At 39.7% G+C, this 27,991-nt stretch overlaps 1 protein-coding gene across 3 annotated transcripts in view; it reads right to left on the minus strand.

Annotated features, from left to right (window-relative positions):
- The window catches only part of TTC28 (tetratricopeptide repeat domain 28), a 622,345-nt gene that overhangs the window by 407,949 nt on the left and 186,405 nt on the right, over nt 1-27,991 (minus strand). The window contains exon 1 of one of the 3 annotated variants that reach the window (XM_081286164.1): nt 4,047-4,768. The exons of the other annotated variants lie outside the window; for them this stretch is intronic. Within the exon in view, the coding sequence (XP_081142290.1) occupies nt 4,047-4,073 (27 nt within the window). The 5' untranslated portion in view covers nt 4,074-4,768. Of the gene's footprint in view, nt 1-4,046; nt 4,769-27,991 lie in introns of those variants that run through there. 3 annotated transcript variants of the gene reach the window in all.

Consider the following 27,991-nt stretch of genomic DNA (forward strand, 5'->3'; position numbering starts at 1 on the left):
AGCAGTTGCCTTCCTGAAGGTTCTGACTGCAGCCCTATTTACACAGTGTTATCTGATAGTAATTCTTGGGTTTTAAAGAACAGAAATCGCTTCAGATTTGTAAACAAACATGTTCCTATGAGATAAGCATTTTAATTGCTATCATTTCTGCAAATATAAGATTAAAATAATGTGATGCATGATAGCCTCTTAATGTGGAAACAAAGGAAAGCTTATTTTGCCAGACCAATTAGGTTATGTGAATAAAAGGATCATACACTGGATTGTGAGCCCAGTCTACACAGCCTGGCGCTGTGACCTATCATGACTTCCATGGAGATTTTGTGGCGAGTGGCTGCCCCCTCCTTAATGCTGTCTGCAAAGATAAGAAGTAAGTGACAAAATAATTCTGGTTTTCCTTAGTAATCTACTACAGTTCAATAACTATGAATCAACCGAAATATAGGAAAATCTAAAAATACAAGTTTTATAAGTAATAGTTTAATAAGTAATAGCTCTTATTACTTTCACATCAAAGAAATATTTATTGAGCAATTATACTTCCCTTGGCATCAAAAAAGAGGGGAGATGGTTCCCGAACTTAAGAAGATTGAAGTGGTAGAAAGAGGTTAGATACATACATAAAGTGATGGAGATATACATGGTAAAGAGGAAACAACATCCCAAGACATGAAAGATAGTGCTCCAAGAATTCAGATGTAGGTAAAACCACCACATTTCAAGAGGAAAAAGGGCTGGGTGGGGACATCTTTTTGCAAGCACCTTGAAGTGAGAGAGCAGAGCTCTGGTTAAATATAGTATATTGAGATCAACTCAGGCTTATCTTTCTTGGATAAATAGCCCTTTTCATCAAAGTTCCCAAGTACAATGGTAAAGAACACACACTCTGAAGTAAATAAAGCCTGGCCCAACCCTAGTTCTGACCCTGCCATGCCGTATAACTGTGGGTAAGTCACTCCCCCCCTCTAAATCTTAGTTTCCTTAAAGTACAAGTTATAACACCTCCCATCTCACTGGATAAGAATAAAATGAGCTCATATAGACCAATTAGAGATGTCCAGCATAGAGCAGGTGCCTCAAAAATGGTAGCTGCTGGAGCTGGAGTTATGGCTCAGTGGTAGAGCACTTGCCAGCATATGCGAGGCACTGGGTTCAATTCTCAACACTGCATATAAATAAATGAATAAAATAAAGGTCCATCAACATCTAAAAAAAATGGTAGTTGCTATTTGCATGATATCAAATGTCACTCTTACCATGATGCAACAAGGACAATTGTTCAAAATCTTGCTTTAAAAAAAAAAACTATTAAGGTATAATTGACTTAGAAAGAGCTGTCCATCTTTATACAACTTGATAAGTTTGTAGATATGTATATACCTCTGAAACATGCTTTTAGGCCTACAGTGTTTTGGAAGACTGGGTCCCAAGCTCCTCACTGATCATGGGGGGCAAAACATGATGAATTATGTCATGTTCTCATGGTTTCTTTGTGAAAAGGTTTCAGACCCTAATAGAATACGCCAGACTCTCATGTTTAAAAAGCTTGCATTAAATATCAAGTCTAACCCAGCAAGTAAGCAGAGAAAAGAGGAGGAAAGAGCTCCCCTTCAATCACGTACCCCAGCTGCATCCTCGGTTAAAACAAAGAAATCTTGAACCTATAGTTACTCTCTTACAGTGAAATCAGAATTTAGAAAAGCCCCAACTAGTAGAGGCTGACAGGACACCATGACAGCTAACTACCCACCAATTCTAGTCATGAAGCCAGCTGCACACAGACACTGCTTGAGGCAGCATTCTGTGGATGATCTTCTTAGCTTTGTTAAAATCACATCAATGCAGTATCACTTTTCATCTGTAGTGTAAATGGTTTTATGAAACAGTTTGGTAAAACACATGGCATGTGACTGTACCATTACAAATGTGTTAGCTGACATGGCCAGAAACCATCACAATGATCTGATCATGTGAGTATTCTGGCAAGAGTACAAAAATAAGCCTAATCTTTGTGAAGACTTACTAGTGCCCTAATGAGTTGAATACTGAGTCTTCTCTAAAGTAGCTTCCATTTCCAGTGCAGGAGAAACAAGATCTGTTCTCAACCACCAAATAATCATACAGCATTTGATGGCTCAGCTTATTTTTTTGTAATCTTCTGTGAACTCCACAGAATTAGATCTGGATCCTAATAATGTGATGATTTGAGATTATGAATACAGTGAATAAACACAACCTTCTGGTATAGCAATTGAAGCATCACAGAGTGAGTAAATACTGAGAGTGAATCCTAACACTTGAAACAGAATCTTCCAGAGTCCAGAAATCCACCTGACTGCCAAGAATAATACTTCCGTGGTTCAAGCAATACCCGCACCCAGAGGGGATTCCACAGACATAACCACATGAGTTACTGCATATTGGGTAAAATAGAAAAAACAGACATTTATAAATGTACAGTTTGCAGACATCTTTAAACTACTCATAAATATTCAATTTACAAATACAGAAGAAATGAAGGACTTTAGGAATATGCAGGATCTGTTTAAATTGCTTAATTATATGGTTCCTTCTATGGGTTTTCCTCATCCTAACTGTTTTTACTGGGGGTGGGGTGGGGGTGGGGAAATATATGCCTCTCCCGACCTAAGTAAACGAAACCAACCCCACTGAAAGAACCTCTAGGATGAGAACAAATACATAAGAGATTCTGGATGAGGTAGAAAAGACAATGTCACAGGACAAAATCACATCAATGGGATGTCCAAGAAAACCTTTCAATTCACCAGGCTATTCGGAGGCAGGGTTTGTCAGATTCCGGAGCAGTAAAACAAATGCACAATATCTTCTCAGGCATTTCACACATGATTTCTATTTCAGCTCTGATGTAAAACTCGGCATCACACATCATGGCACAAAGAAAGAGTCATTTTAGCTAGTTCAAGTAAAACACCAGACAGCTGCTAACAGACACAGGTCGCGGCTGGGGAGGGGCACAGCAAATCCAGTTCTCTGTGTTTTCCTCCAGAAGAATGTCAATAAAACCCACGTCCAAATGAGGTCTTTGCAGGGGGAGGGAAAGCGCGGCCACGCAGTGAGCCGCTGGGTTCACCTAACAGTTATGGGCAGTCAGACAAGTTAGCAAAGGGAGCCCTGGCCAGACGTGCAGCTGCCAACAACTTGAAGAAGGCTGTCTTTCCCCCTCAACATCCTGGGGTGGGGACCAGTCCCACGTTTGGAAACGTTATTTCTGGGACCAATAGCAATTTATTTTGATAGAACCACTGGATTGTTTTTTTCTTGAGTTCTCAACAAAGGAGCCATATTAGGAAATAATCTCGCAAAAAGCGAGGTGTCCCCTCCCCTGCCCACGCTCGGGGCACACACGCGGCTCACGCCGACCCGCGGACACCAGCCCGAGCACAATGGCCGCGCTCCGGGCCCACGCGGCCGCCCGCGCCCCACGGCTCGGCTCGAGGCCCGGCCCGGCCCGCCCGGGGCGCTCGGGCGGGAGGCCCCGCGGCCCGCTGCCCGGGAACCAGCCACGGCGCGGTTGTGCTGGGGCTGCTCGCCCCCCAGCGGGGCCCTGGGGAAGCGGCTGCCAGCGGCTTGGAGACTGTTAACCCCTTGGGGAAGTAGGTGCTCCAAGACCCACCTGCGGGGCCGCTGGAACGAGTCCCGGGCAGCCCCAGACGGTCCCCACCCCGAGACCCTGCGCCGCCGAGAACTCGGACCCTGGAAGCTCTTGGCTGGCTCGGGCAAAGCTAAGGATGTCACGGGCTCCACAGGGCTCTAGAGCGAACGGGTGTTTCTGAGCTGTCACCCCTGAGGGTCCACGCATACCAAGAAGGAAAACTTGGAGGGCAGTGGACGCAGACCAGACTTGGTAACTTGTCCCGAAGGGAACGGCGCGAGTCCCTCAGGGTCCAGGGCTGTCTGCACCCCCGGCCCAGAGAACTATGAAAGATGTGGAGGGACCGAGGGCCGACCCCTGTCACCCACCCTGAGTGGGGCTCCGGGCCCCGTCCCCACTCCGTGACACTTACCTTCTTCCGGGGCTGCCATTTCATCATATTTGTACAGCCGATACGTGGAACATCAAGATGTTGGCTGGGGGCTGGGGGCAGATGCAGGGCAGCGGCGACTGCAAGTCATGCTGCCTCCCTCCCACCCCCTAATTCTTCCCCATATTCACTGCAAAGGGAAAAAGCCCAGGAGAGTCCAGTCTTTTCGCCTTCAGTTCAATGAAAAGTATCCCCAAACCACGAACACACTTCCCACCGGGCTAGGAAGTCCCAGCAGCCACCAGTGTACTCCTGCCAAAGCGGGGCATTTTCCCCGGCTGGCGCTTGCAAAAGGAGCCTGCGGCAGGGGGTCTCGGAGCCGGCTAGAGACCCTCTCTCAGAGAAGAGACTGAGAACGCGAGCTGCTGCAAAAACCCAGCCGGGCTCCTGCCATCCAAACCCCTTTGGCGAATTCTCCTCTTCTCAAAAAAGATTAGACAAGCAATCAAACCCTCACGAGCAGCCTGGAGCAATTCCCAAAATTCTGGGTGTATTTCTCGTTTGTAAAATTTAGCAAAGAAAATTCCAAAGATCTGTAATCAGAGCTTCTTTTACGCTGTTTTCTCTTCCTTCTTGGATAACTTGGGAAAAGGATCTGCCCTTCCCGGAATGCCTACCTTCCCTGAACACTGTAAATAGGAAAACTTGGTTTGTGTGTTTAGATTTTTTTTTTTTTTTAATTCCCAAGAACCTTAGTGGGGAAAGGCTGGAAGGAAATCCTGCAAGAACCCAACTCCACAGCTCAGTCTGCACTAATGACTTCCTTCCCTTCAGTGCAAGCACAGCCTGCCCAGCTCCAGCCACACAGCAAAACGGTTTCTGGGTCTTAGTGCCACGACATCTGCTCAGATGCAAAAAGTAAGGCAAAACGTACAGTTCTGGAGGACCCAAAGGCTCCAAAGAAACAGATCCAGAAGAGATATACGAGGTTAGAAAACCCTTTCAAAAGACATGGATTTAGGATTTATATTCAGAGAAAAAAGGCAAAGGAGATTCTAGACCAGAAGGCTTTAAAAACTTAATTTCCGACTTGAAGAAAAGAGATTTGAGGTATCTATCAAGGTAATCAAGAGTTTTGCCCAAAATGAAGTTAAATATAGATTCTAATTGCTTCTCTAAATTTAGTGCTAATTTTATTACATAAAAATATTGCTATGAGGATTTTCATTCATCTTCTATGAGATGATTCTATCTTTAGTTAAGCAGATTAATCTATAAATAGAAAATACTATGTAATTCTATTATTAATCATCCAACATGTCTATCAAATCCCATGCTATCATGATTCTGTTTTGATAGCTGTCAATATAAAAGGTAGTATTAGTTACTGTAATACCAACTGATGTACATTATGAAAGTAATGGATGTACTAAGTCCAGTGTTCCCAGTGTTTAACCTAACTACTCTCAGAGTGCTGAATGCATTGTCAGAACTGACTGATATGGAAGATAATATACAGATGGATCACTAACTATATCATATTATAAATAAATCATCAAAACACCCCCAAACAATTACAGTTGACCCACAGTATCCATGTAGGACTGGTGTTATCATTCCATTTCAAGGATCGGGACAGGTGATTCAGAGACCACACATAGAGCATGGTGGGGTTAGAAGTCAAACCCGCAAGGAACTTTTTTCAAAGCCTGTATTCCTTTCATGTTAAGCCTCATAGCTACATGCCAGCTCATCTCAATAACTTCACCTCTCATCTCAATAAGCCTATCAACTGCCAACAACAAGCACCCGTTATTTGCCAGCTCCTTTTCTAGACACTAGAAACATGAGGAAGAGGCTACCCCTGTTCTTGAGAAGATTACATGACTTCAGGAAGCAGTCACAAGTAGCTCCAATTCTGTTTGTATTCTGATGCATCCATAATATTCTGGGCAACTTCATGTGGATATCCTACTAGCAAAGAAAATTCAATAAATTCAAACTAAATTGATCCAGTCTCTTCCTAAATCAGCTTCTCTTCCTAACTTTCCTTTTTTTTGTCCATAACAGCATTATCCTTCCAGGATCACAAACTGAAACCTTAACACCATTCCTTATATCTAATCTATCACCAAGTCCTCTCACTTCTTTCCTGTACATCACTTTCAAATTCCTCCTGCTGACATCTGAAAGAAGAGCCTCACAAAACAAATACATATTAAGTATCAACTCAGTGCACAGCATCCTGTGGGATAGAAAGCTATGAAACTAAGTCCCTAAGCCAGAGGAGGTTACAAAGAAATTAGGACAGATCAGAAATCCTGTAAGAAGACAGCCAGGCACTTGCTGCCTCAGTTAGTTGGACAACTAATGAGTTCTGTGGTCCACAGGTGTCCTAGGAATTAGGAGAAATCATAAACAGGGTGGCCAAGGAAGGCTTCACAAGGAACTTGAAGAAAAAAAAATCACAAGAGATGACTTGTTCTGGCACCAAAACCCCAAGTGCTTAGCATGGCTGCAGTGCCTTTTAGGACCTTCCCATGTCTCTGAGCTCACTCCTTCTCCTGCTCCCTTACTAATCCCTCAATATACCAGCCCTCCCACTGTCCCTTAAACATGCCAGGTATATATTTGTGGTGCCCTCTGCCTGGAAAACACTTCCTCCAGATACCCTTGTGGCTGCATTCCTCAGTTCCTTCAGGACTGTTCAAAAATCATGTTAGGAAGCTGTCTCTCACCATCACACCTAATATAACAGTGTCATGACCCTCACCTGGTACTATCTGTCCTCTGACCCTGCTACATGTTACTTCAAGCCCAATCACATATTTAGTTTGTTTATTATAAAACATCTATTCACCCCACAAAAACATAAATTCCAAAGGAGCAGGAACTTTGTTAAAACACCAACACCCAGTGAACATTACCTCACACAGAGAAGGCAACCAATAATACTTGTTGAATAAAACAATTTTTAAAAGAGAGAGAAAAAGGAGAATTCTGTGAGCAAAGGAGACAGGCATATGTAAGATGTCTTCAAAATACAAAATATTGACCTGCTTACAATATATGTCTTGGATGGAGGATGCTGCTCTGAGCACTTGCCTAGCATGTTCAATTCCCAGCACTAAAATATAAATTTATTTTAAAATATAAATATATATACATACATACACACACACACACACTCACACTCACACACCCCAACAGACAGATAGATAGATAACCTAAGTATGAGAATATTAGAGACAAGGACTTTGTCTTATTCAACTTTGTAATCTCCAGTGTCTAGAACAGTACCTAGCACATAAGTATTTAATATTTATGTGATAAAAAGAATGAATGATGAGCTGGTGGTGATGTATGCCTGTAATCACGGTGGTTTGGGAGGCTGAGACAGGAGGATCATGAGTTCAAAGCCAGCCTCAGCAAAAGCGAGGCACTAAGAAGCTCAGTGAGACCCTGTCTCTAAATGTAATACAAAATAGGGCTGAGGATGTGGCTCTTGGTTGAGTGCCCCTGGGTTCAATCCCCAGTATTCCCCTTTAAAAAAATGGTGAATGAATAAAATCATCTTCCACATCGTACAAAATAAAGAGATACTTTAGAAAGATATATTAAAACCAAATTGCTGGGAACGTAAACCAAAAAAATTTAGACTTTATCCTATAGAATGTAAAGCACTGAAAGAATTAATAATGGAAGGGGGCAGGTTGAAGCAGCTCTTTGGTGGGGACGGGGGATACTAGAGATTCAACACAGGGGTGCTTTATAAACCATCACTGTGCCACATCCCAGTCCTTTTATCTTTTATTTTTCCTGAGACAGGATCTCACTAAGCTTCTTAGGCCCTTGCTAAGTGGCTGAGGCTGGCCTTGAACTTGCAATCCTCTATTTCAGACTCTGAGACACTGGGATTACAAGAATGTAACTCCGTGTTTTTTTTTTGTTGTTGTTGTTGTTTTGTGTTTTGGGGTTTTCTTTGACCCCATGTTGCCCAAGCTGGTTTTCAACTCCTGGACTCAAGTGATCCCAGTGCCTCAGACTGCTGAGCAGCTGGGACTACAGGCATGCGCCACTGTGCCTGGCTTGAAACGACATTTTAAAATAACCTAATGTAACACAAAATATTGACTATTATTTTATGGGGCTGTTTTTAATTTTTTAAACTAGTTGCATGATTAAAATGCTATGGCCATTTGATAAATAACAAAACCGGAGTTCAGAGAAGGTAAGCAGCCAGTTAACACCATGCTGCAAGTCCGTGGCAATGGGAAAGCACTCCTTCTGTTTACAAACCACTGCTTGAGTAATGGAGGTAGAAACCTACAATTGCTTTAGGAGTCAAAAGAAGTTTCTACTCTTTGACATGCTGTATGACATTTTAAGAAAGGCAAGGCAAGTAACATGAATAAGTGAAACAGGAGAGAATTGTGAGGAGTATAAACCTGGAGATACATGGATCGTGTAAAGGGGGCAGATGTGACACAACTCCAATGAACTGATGTCATACAGGAATATCAGTCCAACAGTGCCAGAGCCTCTAAATTTTCATGAGAAGCTAGAAATTTCCTGATTTCTAACTGTTTGCTAAAAAAAATTTAAAGCATCCTAACAGACCAAACAAAACATGCCTGGAGGACTAAATTTCATCTCAGGTCCTAATTTGTGGCTGCTGATTTAACCACTCAGGGCTTCACTTTCCCATATGTAAATTAAGAGATCTAATAGTTCTAATCTGTGGGGTAGTTTTCCTAAGGCATCTGTGACTCCATATGCATACTACTCTTGGTCTGTGAACTGAACAGCGGTCTCCCTGCTCAGATGTTGTTGGACTTCACAGTACACAAGTTATTTAAACTGGGGGTGGGAGGGTCTGAGAGGAGTGGACATATCAGGAGACAAAAAAAAAAAAAAAACTTTCATTTCTACAGAAAGAATCAATCTAAAACTTTACAGTGATGCAAGGTTTTAAACCAGTTTTCAATTTTTTAGTTATATTGCATTTGGGTCACTTATTTGTAATCTGTAGGGCACTTCTGCCCCTGCTGTCGGGTGAGCTGTTTCAGCTTTCATTTAATAGGTACCACTCGGTAGAGGACCATACCCCCAGAAGCCTTTAAATACCAACACTGTCTTAAATCATTTTATTCTTTCTTCTCTGTGCCTTTATTTATTTATTCTACTTAACCCAAATTGAATTGGTATTTGTACTTCAAATCTTTACAGATTTAGTATTGCACCAATATACTTTCTCCATCAAGAAGAATTATTTATGTGGAGTTACCAAGCTAGCACAGGTAGTTCAAAATGTTGTCATTTAACATTATTGTTTCAGAGATCCAACACTGAATAGTAAGAACACATTTTCCCAGATCTGTAGCTACTAAAAAGCATCTTTATAACTTCCTCATTTTTAACATAGCATTTGCAAATCACTTTCCTAAAAGCAGATACTGTAAAACAGTCTATTAAAATAATATTTTCCTCAATAACTACTTGTCTATTCAAATCTGAACAAAAGCAAGAAAGAGGAAATGAATGGTGAAAACACACCTTTTTTCATTGTTGTGAATTTCTTCAAGATTTCCTAAGGAGTGATATGTCTGACATTGATCATAGGGTAAATGCCTGCAAAAGCTGGCCTCATACTTATTTACATTTGTCGTGTTTTAGAAGTACATTATTAAGTTCAATGTGAAACAGTATTTGGAAAATACATTAATTTTCCTAAAGACCCTTAAATGACTTTCAAGTACTAAAGAAGTAAAGGGAAAAATAAAGGGACAAAGGTAGAAGTATATTTGATTCCAAAAAATCTTGCCGCCTTAGTGATATTTCACAAAATTGGATGCATTAAGAATGTGAAGGCCTGGCTGGGACTGAAGCTCAGTTGGTAGAACGCTTGCCTAGCATGTGTGAGGCACTGGGTTCGATCCTCAGCACCACCTAAAAATAAAATAAAGGTATTGTGCTCATCTACTATAAAAAATATTTTTTAAAAAAAGGCCTTGCTTTGCTTGGGGGGAAAAAAACTAAATTAACCTGTTACAATAGGAATTCTGCCACTCTGCCTGCTGATACAGGACCAGGCTCCCATCCTGTGGCAGGAAACCGTGGCAGATGGCTGGACAACATCGCATCCAACCTCACCCACCCACACCCTCACCTCTGTCCATTATCAGGCAGCTCCAGAGAGGTTGAATCCCAAGCCTTTGATTCAACACTCATTTACTGAGCACTCATTATGCACCCTGGACAGTACGAGGCTCTGTGAGACAAGACAAAAATAAATCAGATAATTTTTGTCCTGGAGGAGATAGCTGTTTGGTGGAGGTCAAAAGGGAAGACAGGTACATGACTAACAGAAAAAATAACAACAGGGGCACTAACACGAATTGATCTTGCTATTTCCTGACTCTCAGGAGCCCAAGGACTTAGCCCAAGCTAAGCGCTAGAAGAATGGAATAATTAATGGCATATTCTCTCATTAAGAATAAAGAAGCCCTAAAGAGTAATTACTTCTGACTGTGGTAAGTGAGAAAGGTTTCACAGGAGAGGTGGCCCAATACTCTTTCCACAAGGAGAGAAAGGGTGTGGGTGGCAGTGCTTCAGACTGAATGAACAGAGCAAGAGCCAAAACCTGAAGGTGGGAAATGAGGCCATGTTAGCAAGTCATCGAATGCCTGAAGGCAAGAGGTAGTGAAGCTAAGTCTAAAAGGTGGTAAATGCTTTTCTATTCAGAGTAATAATAACTATCATTTATTGAGTATGTGCCAGGTGGTGAAATATTTTAAATATTTTTCATTTCATTGAAATAAATGCTTTTATAAAGAACTATTATTATGCCCATTTTATGGAAGAGGAAACTGAAGCTATAAGGTTAAGTAAATTCTCAGCATATCATGGCTAGAAAGTGGCACAAAGAAAATTAAGGTCAGACTTCAAAGCCTTGCTCTTAATTCCTAATTTAGATTACAATGATGCAGCAGCACAGGATTTTTTAAAAATATTTTTCTAGTTGTTGATGGACATTTATTTTATTTATTTGTATGTGGTGTTTAGAATCGAACCCAGTGCCTCACACATGCTAGGCAAGTGTACTATCGCTGAGCCACAACCCCAGCCCAGCACAGGATTTTAATCATGGTATTGATAAATCTATTTGAGTCTTATGCTGATAATTCTGCAAGTATTGTGAAGGATAGAAAGAATAGGAGAACAATAATGATGGGAAGGCCAAGTAAGTTTCTGTTACAATAAATCAACAAGGGACCTTATGAGGGCATCTTGAATTAGGGCAGCAAAGATAGAAAAAGGAACTTCTTGAGATACATTTCAGAAGTAAAACAGGTCCTAAGAAAGGGGAGAAGTCCTATCATTAAGGGGAGAGAGGGAAGGATTTAAAGGTGATCCCAAAGTCTCACCGTCTTTTAGAAAAAGACTCTCCACTAATTGATGCACAAGTCACAAAAAGAGCAGAGGATACTGAATGCAGTTTGAGACTTGTAGAGTCTGGGGTGATGATAAGAGAGATACAGGAACATGAAGTGTGTAGGTGGAGTAATAATCTAGAGTCAAGGATAAATGGACAGAGGGATAAACATTGGTGTGCATATCAATAGCTAGATAAATAGATATGTACATACAAAGAGCTATCAAGAGATTTGGGGGTCTCATTCACATAACAATAGTATGTATAAAAGGTAATGGTTAAAACTCTTCCAGGGATGGAGTCTGAACAAGAAAGGGGTGGGGCATAAAATTAAATCTTGAACAATGCTATGGTTTTAAATATAGCAACTTCATAGGAGAGATGGCACAATATTCTTTCAAATTCATCCAAATGAGATAGGAAACATACTCAGTTTCCTTAAGTAATTTTTTATTTTCCTTAGCAACTTTCATTTGGCCAATATTGCCTGGTTCAAACCCAAGAGCCATCATTTACCAGCTGTGTGACCTTATGTTACTTCATTTTTCTTAGTCCCAATTTCTAACTCTTTAAATGGAGATGATAATAATAACACCTACCCGAATATAGTTGTTGGAAAGATTAAATTATATGTGCAATTATATACACACATAGTACATCCTGTACATAGGAAAATCCTGCATGCTTAATACTGTTATTACTGTTATTGTTTTTCTGTTATAATTCTGATTTTCTTTTCTCTTTCTTCATCATACAATGGATTTTGTATTAATTACAATCTAGATAGCACAGAATACCAGAGCTAATGCTCATGTGTTTCTGTGATGATTATTTTTCTAATGAGACTTCTACCTGCCCATTGTTAGCATAATTGCAGCCATCTTCCTTTTCCATACCCCCCACTTTATGACTACTGTTCTTATTCCCAAGAAACAGAAAGTAGCCCGAGATAAAACCTACTGGCCTGGAGACATGCTGGTCTCTCCCTGTTCTCTCTTTGAGAGACAGGAGACAACTTGCCAGCCCCTGGGATGGGGACATACTGGTTTCCCTGTTCTGTCCTTGAGAAGATAAAGGGACATGCCAGTTTCCCTGTTCCCCCTCCAAGAGATAGGAAAACTGCCCGTCTCTGTTCCCAAGAAACAAAACTGCCTTCCACAAGATCAGGGGGTACTTACTAAGTCAATCACAACTAAACCTGCCCCCGGGGCAGCCATGATTCTCGCCTATAAAAGGGAACATTCAAGGGGAGCTGCTGCTGCTCTCCCTGTCTTTTTGCAGACCCACTTCCTGTCCCAGGTGTGTGTGTGATCAATCCTGTGCCACTTTTCTTTCAACCATGACAGAGCAACTGGGACCAGTCTCACTACACTGGGAAAAATAGAAAAGAAAAACTAAACAAAAATAAAGAAAACAAAACAAATCAGCAGCCCAGTACCTGAACAAACCAGAGGAGCGGCCATCACCCTGGCTTTCTGCCTGGAGATACATTCCACACCAAGAGCAGGAAGGAAGTCCCAGGAAGAGCACAGGGTCTCACAGAGTTGAAGGGAGAGACGAGTGTTGGAGAAGGATTAAATAGCTGGAACAGTCAAAGTAGAGAAGTGGAGGAGGCTAGAGAGACACGGAGCTCCAGAAGGCAGCAGAGGGTCCCCTTGGGTTTTAGCTGAAACTCACTTGCCCAACGTAGGGGAACTCCACAAGGCGGGGCTAAGGGACACTGCAAGGTAAACAATCCCCGAGCTCATCAGGACTGGAAGACTCTCAAGTTCAAGCCAGCAAGAGTGGGGCATTATCGCTGAACACTCAAGACATCCAATAGTGACTCAAAGAGGTCATGTCTTCACAGCATGGGTAAGAGTAAAGCACACTTCGACCTCACCTTAACAAAACTTAGCAACAAGCTGCAAAAGGAGCCAACTTAATCTGCAAGTAACCATCTGTCAGCATTCGATGTTAATGTCCAGCATTCATTTTCCAATGATGCTTATAAAAGGACACAGGTACTATCCTGGAAATACTTTGTTATCTCGTTGGCAAGCAGTTCATCTTCTATCACAAGAATGCTGTGGCTATGTTAGGAATGTTCCTATATAAATCAGATCAATGAACTATAATATCTCAGGCTACAGTCTTGTTACTTTCTATAGTAAGTAGCCATGGCTATAGAGCATGCATAATTTTGCTGTTATACAATTTACCAATCAGGAAGAAAATTTAGCATATATAATCTTTAATTAAAATTTATCTTGAGTAGCTTCAGTGATAAGCTATTTGGGCCACAATATGGAGTTTGGGATTTATTAACCTTCCTAAAGGACCCTGATTATACAATAGTAGTAACTTCAAGTGTGTAGGGTTTGTTTATTTAATATGTAGGTGTTACTTTTAAAGATGGTTGAGGGGCTGGGGCTGTAGCTCAGTGGTAGAGCACTTGCCTTGCATGTGGAGGTACTGGGTTCGATCCTCAGCACCACATTAAAAATAAAGAAAGAAAGAAATTGTACCAAGTCCAACTAAAAAAAAAATTTTAAAAAAAGATGGTTGAACTGGGGGATTATTTATGTGTGTGTGTGTTTATCAAAAGAGACTATTATTTTCTTGGTAAAAGACACAGTGAGTTCTTCTTAATCCTAGGGCAGGAAACAGGTTGTGTGTCGGGGGTGGGGGAGTGGGTCCTTTTGGAAGCTCTCTGATGACTTACTGCTAAGCTCCATAACCATAAGTTCACTAGCAATCAAATGGATTGCATTCACATAACTGAAACACGAATGATTTGAAAATATAACCACAGTCCTTTTTTTTGTAAACACACTTTTATGGTGGTTGTTGAATTGCCTGGCTTCTGAATTCCCATCCTCTGTTTTGGGGGTCTCTTTTGTTCTCTGATTCTGGGTAGAATGGAGGTGATCCCTCTCATGAGAGCAATTAGAAAGCAAATTATTACTGTCCCCCATCACCTGATAGCTAGAATGAAAACACAACACCTAGACCCAATTCTCTGGCAGGACACTGAATATAAAGTAAGTGACACAAAGAAGAGTGACAGAGAATTTGCAGTAGCCACTGAAACATCCAGTTTCTAGGGTCATCAGTGCTGTTGGACCTCAGAGTAGTATCCTATACCATCTGCTATCGATGGTTCCCATATTAATTCTGAACCTCACCTGTGTAAACAGTGGCCTACTCCATGTCTTCATTAAGATCTCTAATATACATCTAACTCATGTAGCCCAAGAACCCGGGTTTCCTTGAGCTATATTTCATCTCAACTAAACAGCATCCTTATTCATCCAGCAGTTCCAGCCAAAAACTTAACAGTCACCTTGATTCTTCTTCTTTCCTGACACTTCACATCTAATCCATTAGTAAGTCCTCAACTCTTGCTCTATAAAATCTAATACAAATCCGGCCACTTGTCTCATCTCCTCCGCCCTTCCTCCTCGGCCACAGATGCCATCCAACCATTTGGACTACCATGCCTCCTGGAACCGGCCTCTCAGTGTGGCCAGAACGATCTTCTGTTGTGTGGATCAGATCGTGCATTTTCACTTAAGCCTTCCCTCTGCACAGCCAAGGAGACCTGCTGCCTCTCCACGGCCCTTAGGGTCCTGCGCGGTCTCACCTCTACTCTTCACCCTGGTTCTTACCTACTGGCCCTTCACAGGCTGAAGCCACACCACCTTCCTGAGCTCTTCGTGACCTTGGTAGTTTAAATTAGTCTGCCTGGAAGGCCAGAGTAGGGGTTTCTTTCTCCACATTCAGGTTTTTTGCTTGTTTTTGTTTTGTTGTTCTTGTTTTTTCAAATGGAAAGTCATCCAAGAGGTCTTCCCTGACCAAAATAACTCCCCTCCCCAATCACTAAATATCCTATTTTCTTCTTCAAACCACTTATTACAATTAAAGATGTGCCAGTATTTGGAAGGCTGGGGTTGGAAGACCACTTGAGCCCAGAAATTTAGAGCCAATTTGGGCAAAAAGACCCCATCTTTAAAAAAGTATGTTTAATATTTGAAATTACATTATTTCCTCATTTAACCTGTGTGTTCCCCCAACAGTTTGTAAACTCTATAGAATGGTATCTGTTCACCATGAAGTCCAGTTCTTAGGAAAGGTCCCAGCATACTAATTTACACACTCAAATATTTGTTCAACAAATGGCTGAATATAATGCTGGTTACTCATTATGAGATTGAATACATAGGATTTCTTTTTGTAATAATATTTTTAGCATGGCATTTATTCACCTATCAAGAGATACACCCTCCCAAGTGATATAACAAGAGACCATTACTCATAATTCATAACTCAGTACTACACCCAACCTGTCAGAAGATGTTGAATAGAAAACAATATAAGTTTCTAAAAAATAAGTAATAATGATTATTGTCCAATAATTATTTTATTGCAAGAACTCCAGTACTATCACTTTCTATCTTCATTTGTATTAGGTAAAATCGTGTATTACCTAAAGATGAATAGATGAAATGATCTTTAGATAGTTTAATAAATAAATTAAAAACACTTTGAAATTCTTAGATGGAATACAAATCACTTGTCAAAAGTACAATCTCATTTGTCAAAACATGAAATTGAAAAAAGGAGAAGACACAGAAATAACAGGCTCAGAGCTGCCAAACTGACAGGCTGTCTTAAGTGAGACAGTCAAAACATTCATATGCTAATTTTTAAAGTGCTGTCTATCTGGCCACCCATATAAAAACATCATGGGCTTTTTCTTCCTATTTCAAAAGTATAGGAATGGGTCACTTAGTGGGCACTCTGATTACCAAATTAAGCAACAGCAATTTTGATCATAAAGAACTTCCCATTTAAGTTCTGAGTCATATAAGGCAACTACTGACTGACTTGCCTGGGAGGTAATTCACAAGATTCAATCCCCACCAAAAAAAATACACACACACACACACACACACACACACACACACACACACACATTATTGTCACCTACACCACCTAACACAATTATTACCAGTCTACTGAGGGTAGAACACAATGCTAGAGGTAACTTTTCCTGTTAGTAGCTGAGGTTGGCTATATAAAATAAATAGCAAAATTTGAACTACCATATAAAATGAAAATAGGGTTAAAAATTTAACTGAAAGGTATAAATATTATTTTTGATAATTTCCTTTGGGGGGGTTGTACCGGGGGCTCTACCACTGTCCTACACCATACTCCCAGGCCTTTAAAGAATTTTCTAATTCACATTTGCCCCCAAGCAGTCCTCCTTCTTGAAGCACTAATAATTCTACACAAAAAGCAGCTCCTTGAACAGTTTTTTCCATCTGGTTCATCTTCATACCTATATTCTCATGTCTCTCAACTTCTGGAATGTGGAATTCAGTCTAGCAATAAAACTGAAGTTTTGCTCAAATTTGTTTGGGTAAAAATTTCTAGACTTGGATTCAGATATTCCACTGCTAAAAAAGAATGTGGTCATATATTACATGATTCCATTTATGTGGAATGCCCAGAATAGGCAAATCTATAGAGACAGAAAGTGGCTCAGTGGTTGCCAGGGGCTGGGGAGTGGAGAGAATGAGAAGTGGCCGCTAGTGGGTATAGGGTTTCTTCTGAGGAGATGAAGATGTTCTGGAATTAGATAATAGGGATGGTTGCAGCACTTTGTGACTATACAAAAACCACTGAATTGTGCACCTTGAAAGACTAAACTGTATGCTATATGAATTAGATCTTAATAAAGCTATTATTAAAAAAGAACATGACCAGCTTTTTATAACTCAGAAGTTATTAATATGTAATTCTCTCAATTGAAAACCTTTTCTCTCATAAATTATTCACTTTTTTACAAATATTTCTTTAGGTTGTCAATGGACCTTTATTTTATTTGTTTGTTTGTTTATCTATCTATCTATTTATTTATTTATGTGTGGTGCTGAGGATGGAACCCAGTGCTCACATGCCAGGCAAGTGCTCTACCACTGAGCTACAACCCTAGATCCCTTACATGTATTTTTTTAAGAGGTGGAGTCTTGCTATGTGGACCAGGCAGGCCATGAGCTCCTGGGTTCAAGTTATCCTCCTGCCTCAGCCTCTCCAGTACCTGGGACTACAGGGATGTGCCACTGCACCCAACTTCTGATAAACTTTTTAAATCATTGACATAGCTACTACTTGTCTTCCACAAGGGACAACAAAAACAACTAGCAAACTAATGTCAGCATGAAAATTTGTGAAAACAGATCAACATTCTTGGTTAAATGGCTGATTTTTATTCATAGGTATGTGCTGATGGTATGAAGTTATTATTGCATTGTACCATCAACTAATTTTCACAATTATCCTCATCTGTAGTCCATCCAAAAGACAGAATATAGGACAGTATTTCAGAGCACTTCACTAAGAGCATCATGGCTCTAGATGGTGTCTTGTCCAATACATTTAAGCCAACGAAAGAGAACAAAGCCAATATGGCCAAGTAGAGATGAAATTAATGTTTATCTTAGTAACAGCATATACTAACCTAATCTCAGCTATACCAAAAAACTAGAAAAATAAAAGCTGTGCACAATCCCTTTTCTCAATCCCCTCTTAAAAAGCAGTTAAAAAGGTTATTTTATACAATCGTCAATTATTTTAGCACCACTACTTCAAAAATAAAATTTTAAAAGTCTAACCCTAAAACACAGTGCCTATCCTAAATGCCAAAATCAGTTCCCATCTAAAATGAACCCTTTGAAAAAACCTCTGTTTTCTGAGGCACCATGACATCTTCACAGGTAACACTCCCACAGTCCCAACTGTATCTGAAAGTCCAGAACTCAATGTTGTCTTTCAGAAATTTCCAGCTTCTTATCATAGTTACTTTTATTTACATGAGTTTTAAAGTGAAAAATGATCCATTCAAATAATATAATTCTGTTTTAATTATAGCTTTTAAAAAATTAGACATTATTGGGCTGGGGTTGTGGCTCAGTAGTAGTGCGCTTGCCTTGCATGCATGTTTGATCTTCAGCATCACATAAATCAATAAAATAAAGGTATTGTGTCCATCTATAATTTAAAAAGGTTTTTTTTGAATTATGCAGTATCATACTATAAAAACAATCCCTTTTTATTAGCCTTATTTTTTAAAAATTGTAGTATTCTTACCTATAAATAAATTTCAAATAAAAGATGACAAATTCCAAAGGAAATTTAAGTTGAAATTTTTTAAATTAATTAATTTATTTTAATTAGGTATATATGACAGCTGAATGTATTTTGATTCATTGTACACATTGTACACAAATTCATTGTACCCAATTTTACATTTAAGTTGAAATTTTTATTACTATCATTATATTTCCAAAAATAGTCACAAATGGAGAATATGTCCATTTAATCAAGTTCTACTTATATTAAATAAAGTTCTCATATAAAAAAATTATATAAAGTCATATGTGATTCTCACTTATATTATTCTTAAGTCATTTTTGATCATTATATATATAAAGTGCCTTTTTTCCCATTATAATGCCTGAGTTGGATGTCAAGTTAGAATGTTAAGAAGAAAGTTACTTATTAACTGAACTCTTGGTTATACTAATATGTTAGTCAACTTATTTTGACTTTCTAGGTATAAAATGTTTACTATAAGTATCTTGTCTTCATTTTATATAAAACTCTGTTTAAAAATTTGACCTTCCAGAGCTGGGGTTGTGGCTCAAGTGGTGGAGCGCTTGCCTAGCAGACGTGAGGCACTGGGTTCGACTCTTAGCACCACATAAAAATAAAAGAAAGATACTGTGTCACCTAAAACTAAAAAATAAATATTAAAAAAAAATTGACCTCCCACTTGTCTAGCGTGCCTAAAGCCCTGGATTTAAAATACAGTACCAAATAAATAAACAAATAAATGAAAATAAATGTTTGACCTCAAAAAACTTAAGAGTATAATTCAAAGTAATGACAATTAAATGGTTCAGAGAGCAATGTCCTAGGATTTCTAGAAATATAAAATAAATAAAAGATTAAACAAGGTAACCAATTCATGTCAATAGAACCTAAGATAGCAGATTTTAGTTTGCAAATAGTATAGATTTCATATCAAATTTACATATACAAATCACTCTGAAATGGGTCAGACCATTTGAAAACTCTCAGACATACTAAATCCATTTTCCTATAACTTTACTGATACTCTCCTGAAATAGATGTTCTAACACTAATCAAGATTTAGTAAAGATAAAAAACATCTAAAATATGTTCCTGAATAAGAGGACTGATATCCTTCTTTCTTAAGTCATTTTCCAAAACATAGTATTAAAATATTTACCAGAATAATACCAGTGAGCTCTAGTTTTATCAAACCAAATATATCCCGCATTTTAGTAAAAAAGATTCTGTTGAACACAACATCCAAAGCCCAAAACATACCCTAAGTGTGGGTGTAAGTGTCCATCTGTGTTTTTATGTGTGTGTTTTGACAAAGGCAGGATGAGAAAGAGAAATGTTTGGTTTGGGGGTTTTACATTCCTACTCCAAATATCTAACCTCCTTTATTTCCTAACAGAAAGCCTGAAGAAGGAGATGAGAAACAGACAAAAACCACCTTTCCAGCTTTTCAAAGTAAAATGCCACCTACTTCCCTCTTCCAGGTCAGATACCATCCACACCCCAAAATCAGCTCCTGCTATTTGCAGAAAATATATATCAGCAGTCCCCTCTCTTTCTTGCCACCGCTGTTGCTCCATTTTCAATTACCTTGCCTCTGTCGTTGGAGACCTTTGCAGAGTCCTGAGTTTTTGCTGCCTGCCCTTATCCAAAGGCTTTACTCCTTGTCTTTGATTATCCAGATATCTGAACCCATGCCTGGCTCTTTCCTCAAGGACACCTTAACACCATGACCTACTCTCTTGATATTTGGTATGTGTCTCCTATTCTGTTTTGTTTGTTTGTTTGTTTTAGTATTTATTTTTTAGTTGTAGTTGGACACGATACCTTTATTTATTTATTTATTATTTATTTTTACGTGATGCTGAAGATCAAACCCAGGGCCTCGCACATGCTAGGTGAGCGTTCTACTGCTGAGCCACAATCCCAGCCCCATTTCTCCTATTCTTGATTGTCCCCTGGTCTCAAACACTCCAAGTTTGGCTATAACTATTGGTAAGAGGTTGTCCGCTTAGGAAATGTTGATTGTCCTTACTAGAGAGAATGGTGCCTTGAAGGAACATGTTCACAGGAGAGGGTTACTAAAAACAAATATACAGTCAGGATGATGGTGCACACTGGTAATCCCAGCTACTTAAAAGGCTGAGGCAAGAGCATCACAAGACCAGCCTCAACAACTTGGCAAGGCCCTAAGCAACTTAGTGAGACCCTATCTCAAAATGAAAAATAAAAAGGGCTGGGGATGTGGCTCAGTGGTAAAGCACCCCTGGGTTCAATCTCCAGTACCAAAAAAAAAAAAAAAAAAAAAATTGAGTAAGATGGTAAAAACTAGGGATTACCACGATAAAACAAAAGAAGCCAGGTCAAAATCAGATTGTTATATTATGTGCATGTGCAAAAATGTAACAACAAATCCCCCATTATGTATGATTATAATGCACCAATTAAAATATGGGAAAAAGAGAAGCAGGTAAAAATTAAAAGAATTTTTAAAATTTTTTTCTGTAGTTGTAGATGACAGCATGCCTTTATTTATTTTTTTTAGTTGTAGATGGACACAATACCTTTATTTTGTTTATTTATTTATTTATTTTATATGGTGCCAGGATCAAACCCGGTGCCCCACACATGCTCGGCAAGCACTCTACCACTGAGCCACAACACCAGCCCATTTGTTTATTTTTTTATGTGGCATTAAGGATTGAACCCACTGCCTCATGTGTGCTAGGCAAGCGCTCTGCCAGTGAGCTATAGCCCCAGCCCCAAATTAAAGAATATTAACAAGAATATATCAGTGTCAGGATGTTTGAGAACAGAGACAAAATCATGCTAAAAGTTGATTGTGATGAGATTTTTGTTGTTGTTGTTGTTGTTTAACAAGTTTTAAAATGCAAACAGATAAAAGGACATTAAAAAATTAAAAATCATTCTTCCCATCACTACCAGTCCTTTTCCTCCCCTTATATCTACTTGCTGAAACTTTCTGTGCTTTTACAAATGTTTTTTCCAACCAACATGGGGAAACACTTTACAAAATAGTATCTAGGACCTATCAGGAGCTACCTCCTTTGATTTTAAGTACTATATCCTATTCAAAATATAATAACTTACCTGACACATTGGTAGGACTGGTTTGATCATGGGCTGCCTCTTGAAGAGTGTCTAGCATGCTCTCAGGTCTGTTTCTTATGTGTCCTCCTTGCTTACTGCCATTCTTTAATTTTCCATAGTGTTATGGTTTGAATCTCTAATATCCCCCAAAGGTTCATGCGTTGATCCCCACTGTGGCAACCTTTAGAGGTAGGGCTACTGAATGTGACTGGATCATGAAAGTCCTGATCTCATCGAAAAATTAATTCACCTGTGGGGTTCAAGGCTGAATGGACTACTGGTAGGTGGTAGAAACTGTCGAGGTAGAACCTTGTCCTTGGGGTCATGCCCCAGAAGACTATATCTTATCCCCCACTACTGTCTTTCTTTCTCCCTCTGCTTTCTGGCTGCCATGAGGTAAGAAGTTTGCTCTACCACACTCTCTCTGCCCTGATGTTTTGTCTCACCACAGGCCCAGAATCAACAGAGCCAAGTGACCATCAACTGAAATCATGAGTCAAAATAAGTCTTTCCTCCTTTCAGTTGATTTTCTCAGGCATTTTATCATAGCAATGAAAAGTTAACATATACAGTTACCTTTCAATTGCCTGAAAGGTTGTTAAAAGCAGGATTTCTATTAACACAGCTTTTTATCTGTAGTATCTACACTGGTGCCTAATACATAGTAATGCTAAATAAGATTGAATGAATGAAAAAATTACCATTGACTTGTCCAAATACAAATAATTAATAAGTGACAAATGCCATTATATTTCTCAATCTTGTTCCTTCTTTCCATTGAACCATATGGTCTTCCTAAATTTCAAAAACTAGTCAGCAAAATACTCTTCCCCCATAATGTCAAATCCAACTTGCTTTTTTTTTTTTTTTTTTTTTTTGAGGTGGGGGCAGTACTGGGAATTGAACTCAGAGCATCATGCATACTAGGCAAGTCCTCTACCACTGAGCAAACCCAAGACTCCCCACCCCTTTTTCCATTTTATTTTGAGATGCTATTACCCTAAATTTCCCAGGCTAGCTTGAACTTGCAATCCTCCTGACTTAGCGTGCTAAGTACCTGGGAGTACAGGCATGTGACACTATGTGCAGCTGCAAATTCAGCTTTTTCCCTGGTCTTTGAGGTCATTCATAATCTGGGCCTATCTACTCTCACCAATCTATCCTCCTCAATTTCAAAATCAGGTCACCCAAGTCCATAAATAGTGGCCTCTTCTCAGTCCTTTACACCAGTCACACTCACCCCCATCAGATCATAGCTTAATTTGTTGTTCTGATGTATAATTCCTTCCCAGGTCCTGCCACCCCTCCCCTAATCCAATTACAGCCATCATCCAGGACAAAGCTTGTCTCCGAATCTTCTCTCAACCCATGTTGCATTATACTGTATACAGCTTGGTTTTAGTTATTCTATTTAGTTATTTAGTTATTCTATTTAGTTTTAGTTATTCTATTTTAGTTATTCTATTTCATTTATGTTAGTATTCCTCCCTTATTAACTTCTAAGGTAGAAACTATATTTTTAACAATATTATAATAGCTACAATTTACTTATTGAGTGACTGATAGATGATACTATTTGTTCAAAATATTCACTGCTCTCCTCTTCCTGGCTCATCTGAACAGAATCCCTCCCTTTGAGATGAGTGTGCTTCCTGCTCCAGTCATCTCCAGGTTGAGACGCGTAACTAACTTTGGCCAACAGAATGTGAGTAGAAGTGTTATATATCATATCTGAACATTTTTTTAAAGAGACGTGTTGTTCTGTCTTGCCTCTTTCTCGTCTGCCAGGAGACTGGCCGGTCTCACACAGGGGAGAGCCCTGTCTGAAGAAGGAAGTTGTGGAGCAGGTCTGCTGCTGACCTGAAGTCCATGTGAACAAGTAATGTGAGTGAAAACTAACATTGGTCCTCTTAAGCCACCAAGATTTGGGGACTGTTTCTTGGGCGTAACATAAGATGATACCCCAAATAACTCCTACAGCTGCTTTCCCCATCCTTGCTTCTCTAATCTTTGCAATAATGACAACAATAACATAAGAAATTCCAAGAAGTTATTTGGGAAGTTCTATGGCTTACTTTACCTTACCCCAAGTTAAAGTAGGATTTTGGGCTTCTCCCCCCCTCCCCCGAAAAATACACCCTTCATAAAAATTGAGAATACCTGTTTACTACAGAAGTGACATCTCCTTTCCCATTTGGATAGTCATTAAGACCAGCTGTTACCAAATTTTAGATGCAATGGAATTATCTAGAGGGTTCATTAGAACAAAAACTATTTTTATAACAAATTTCCAGATGAGGTTAAAGCACTGTGCGAGGGAGCAGTCTTTGAGAATTAGTGGGGCAGGCCATGAGTAGTTGATGTGCCTGATAATCTGAAAGAACTGGCAGAAGGGTGGACCACAGTGGAACAGCTTAAATGTCCATCACTTGGCATGGCAAAGATGCATGAATTTCTAAAATTTAGATACCACAGAAGATGGCTGGGAATATCTTCCTGGTATCCAGCTAGGAGGGCTGCCTGAATGCAAGGGGACTGTCACAGGCTTGCGGGCGGCTTTGGGATACATCACTAAAGGTGGATACTGAAAGAAGTTGGAAGGGGCAGAACTGGAACTTATACTTTCTCACATCAAGAAACTGTCATAGAAAGACTCCATGTATTAACATTTTGATGGCAACATAAATATTAATACATAGGCTCAGAAGAGAATTAGCACTTTGATCCCTACCCGGGGTTGACCCAAAAGCCTGCAACAGTCAACAGTGAGTGAACTGAAAGGGTTAGGTGACAGACATTGAGCCCATTCCATCTTCCTTCGCACACTCACACACAGTGGAAGAACTGGAGGCCTAGAAGAGAGGAAGGTGAGAACCTTAAAAGAAAAATGTCGAGATTCCAACATGGCGGCGGGCGCAGAGAGATCAAGTCCCTGACCTCTTCAGCTGTGCAGGCATAGGGAGTCGTAAATAACCTAAATCTGTTTGCTCAGGATCACTAGGCAATGCTGAGCTGACGTGGATCTGGGGCGAACAGTCTGGGCCTCTCAGAACACACACTAAGCCCGGATCGGCTGAATTCAAGCTCCCGTTCGCCTGCTTCCCGCAGACAAACAGCTGTGACTCAGCACTAATCCATCCGGCTGAAACAACTGGTCAGCCCTTCTCATCCTACGGAGGTAAATGCCTACCGAGCCTTCATAGGTAGTGGCCACAGGTTTGAAACGGGGCTTGGGAGAGACAGTAAGGACCCACCCATTGCATTGGTCGCCTGGCAAAGGGAAACGAACTGTCGCCATTTGCAAGAGACACCACCATGGCAGAGAACTGACGTCATCAGACTTCGGCGGAGGAGATAACTTCATTGAAACCTGCGGCTACAGGTGTGTAATTCCCTAGCCTTCCCTCTCCACACATTGGGGAAACCTTAAGGGCCCCTCCCAGCTCTCCCATGAGCGAGACCAAGGGAATCAGAGGTGGCGTGGGACCCGCAGCGCGGAACTACCACTCCCACCTGGGCTGACAGCTGAGGTCTCTTGCACCAGCTACCGGGGCGTGGCTACCGGAGGGCAAGTAAAATTCGCTGAGGATTCTCAGCCCCAAGCTCTACAAACTTAGTGTCTGAGGGAATGGCAAACTGGGAGAGTGTGCCCAGTCGTTCATGAAAACAGGGCTCCCGGGAGCAGCAGACCTGGCATGTACCAGTATTGTGGTGAGCGGCACCCGTGAGAGGGGCCTGGCTAGAGGAAAAGTGGGAAGTGACTAGACACAAGAGGAGGCCCTAGGCACTCAGGATTGGAGACTCGCCCAGTCTGGGAGGAGCTGCTGCACAGTGATTGGTTCCCGCGTATTGACAGGAGGAACTTGGCCTGGTGGGCACAGCGCCACCTACTGGAAGAGAAGTTAATCAAACTCTAAGACTGCATTTATTAGGTTTTTTTTTTCTTTTTTTCTTTTCTCTTTTTTTTTGATTTGGGTTTTTCTTTCATTTTCATTTTTCTTTCTTGTTGTTTTTTAAAAATTTTTTAACAATTTTTTTTAAATTTTTTTTCTTCTAATTTTAATTTTAATTTTTTTATTATTTTTTTAAAAGAACTTTTTTTTTCTTTTTTTATTTCCTATTTTTTTCTTCTTTTCAATTATCTTATCCCCCCTTCCTTGAATTCTACCTGCTTACGCTCATTCTCTTTAGTGACTTCTTCCCTTCCCTTCTAATACCTTTCCTCCCAAGCATCAAATAAATTTATAGTAGTAAACAGTAACTCAGCAGTCAAACAGAACAAGAAGTAACATGAGCAGCTTCAAAAAGCAAGGAAGAAAAGGAGTACAAACAATGCAGGACAGCCTAAATATTCAGGAGGACCTAGAGTCATCAGAAAAATGGTCATATAAAGAACTCAAGGAACACCTTAGACAGATGGAATGGAACCTTAAAGAGGATACAAGACAGCAAATTCAAGCAGCGAAAGAACACATTGAGAATGAATTACATAAACAGATAAAAGAAGAAGTTAAGCATCTTTATCAGGAGATAGAGATTATAAAAAATAATCAAACAATAATTCTAGAAATGAAGGAAACGATAAACCAAATTAAAAACTCAATTGAGAGTATCACTAACAGAGTGGAGCAAGTAGAAGCCAGTACGTCAGATAATGAAGACAAAATATATCATCTTGAAAAGAGTCTAGCCAACTCAAAAAGGCTGGTAAAAAATCACAAGAAAAACATCCAAGAGTTATGGGATAACATAAAAAAACCAAACTTACGAGTCATCGGGATAGAAGAAGGTACAGAGGTTCAAACCAAGGGAATGAGTAACCTGCTGAATGAAATAATTACAGAAAACGTTCCAGAAATAAAAAAGAAAACAGATATACAAATTGAAGATGCATACAGGACACCGAGCACACAAAATCACAGTAGACCAACGCCAAGACACATTGTTATGAAGATATCCAATATACAGAACAAATAGAAAATATTAAAAGCTACAAGAGAAAGGAGACAGATTACATTCAGGGGTAAACCAATAAGGTTAACAACGGATTTTTCATCACAGACACTGAAAGCAAGAAGGTCATGGAACAATGTATTTCAAACACTGAAAGACAATGGATGCCAACCAAGAATTCTGTATCCAGCAAAATTAAGCTTCAGGTATGACAACGAAATAAAAATCTTTCATGATAAACAAAAGTTAAAAGAATTTGCAGCCAGAAAACCAGCACTGCAAAGCATTTTGAGCAAAACACTACACGAGGAAGAAATGAAAAACAATAACCAAAACCATCAGTGGGAAGGGCCTCGGTAAAGACAGAGGGCGAGGGGAAAGATAATCATGGAGAAACACACTAAATTTTTTTAAAAAAGGATAAATAATCAAACATGGATGGAAGTACAAACCATATATCAATAGTAACTCTGAATGTTAATGGCTTAAACTCTCCAATAAAGCGACATAGGCTGGTATCATGGATTAAAAAAAAAATCCAACAATATGCTGCCTCCAGGAGACACATCTGATTGGAAAAGACATACACAGGCTGAAGGTGAAAGGATGGGAAAAAATATACAACGCACACGGACCTCATAAGCAAGCAGGGGTGGCCATCCTCATATTGAATAAAATCGACTTCAAGACTAAGTTAATCAAAAGGGATAAGAAAGGACATTAGATACTATTAAAAGGAACCATTCACCAACAAGACATAACAATTATCAATATTTATGCACCAAATAATGGTGCTGCGACATTCATAAAACAAATTCTCCTCAAGTTCAAGAATCAAATAGACCACAACACAATAATGATGGGTGACTTCAACACATCTCTCTCACCATTGGACAGATCCTCAAAACAAAAGTTGAATAAAGAAACTATAGAACTCAATATCACAATCAATAACCTAGACTTATCTGACATATATAGAATATATCAACCATCATCAAATGGATATACTTTTTTCTCAGCAGCACATGGATCCTTCTCAAAAATAGACCATATATTATGCCATAGGGCAACCCTCAGTAAATATAAAGGAGTGGAGATAATACCATGCATTTTATCTGATCATAATGGAATGAAACTGGAAATCAATGATAAAAGAAGGAAGGAAAAATCCTACATCACATGGAAAATGAACAATATGTTACTGAATGATCAATGGGTTACAGAAGACATAAAGGAGGAAATCAAAAAATTCTTAGAGATAAATGAAAATACAGACACAACATATCGGAATCTATGGGACACAATGAAAGCAGTTTTAAGAGGAAAATTCATCACCTGGTGGTCATTC

This window comes from Spermophilus citellus (assembly GCF_964194105.1).
Source record: "Spermophilus citellus genome assembly, chromosome: 3".
In the NCBI taxonomy this organism is placed as follows: Eukaryota; Metazoa; Chordata; class Mammalia; order Rodentia; family Sciuridae; genus Spermophilus; species Spermophilus citellus.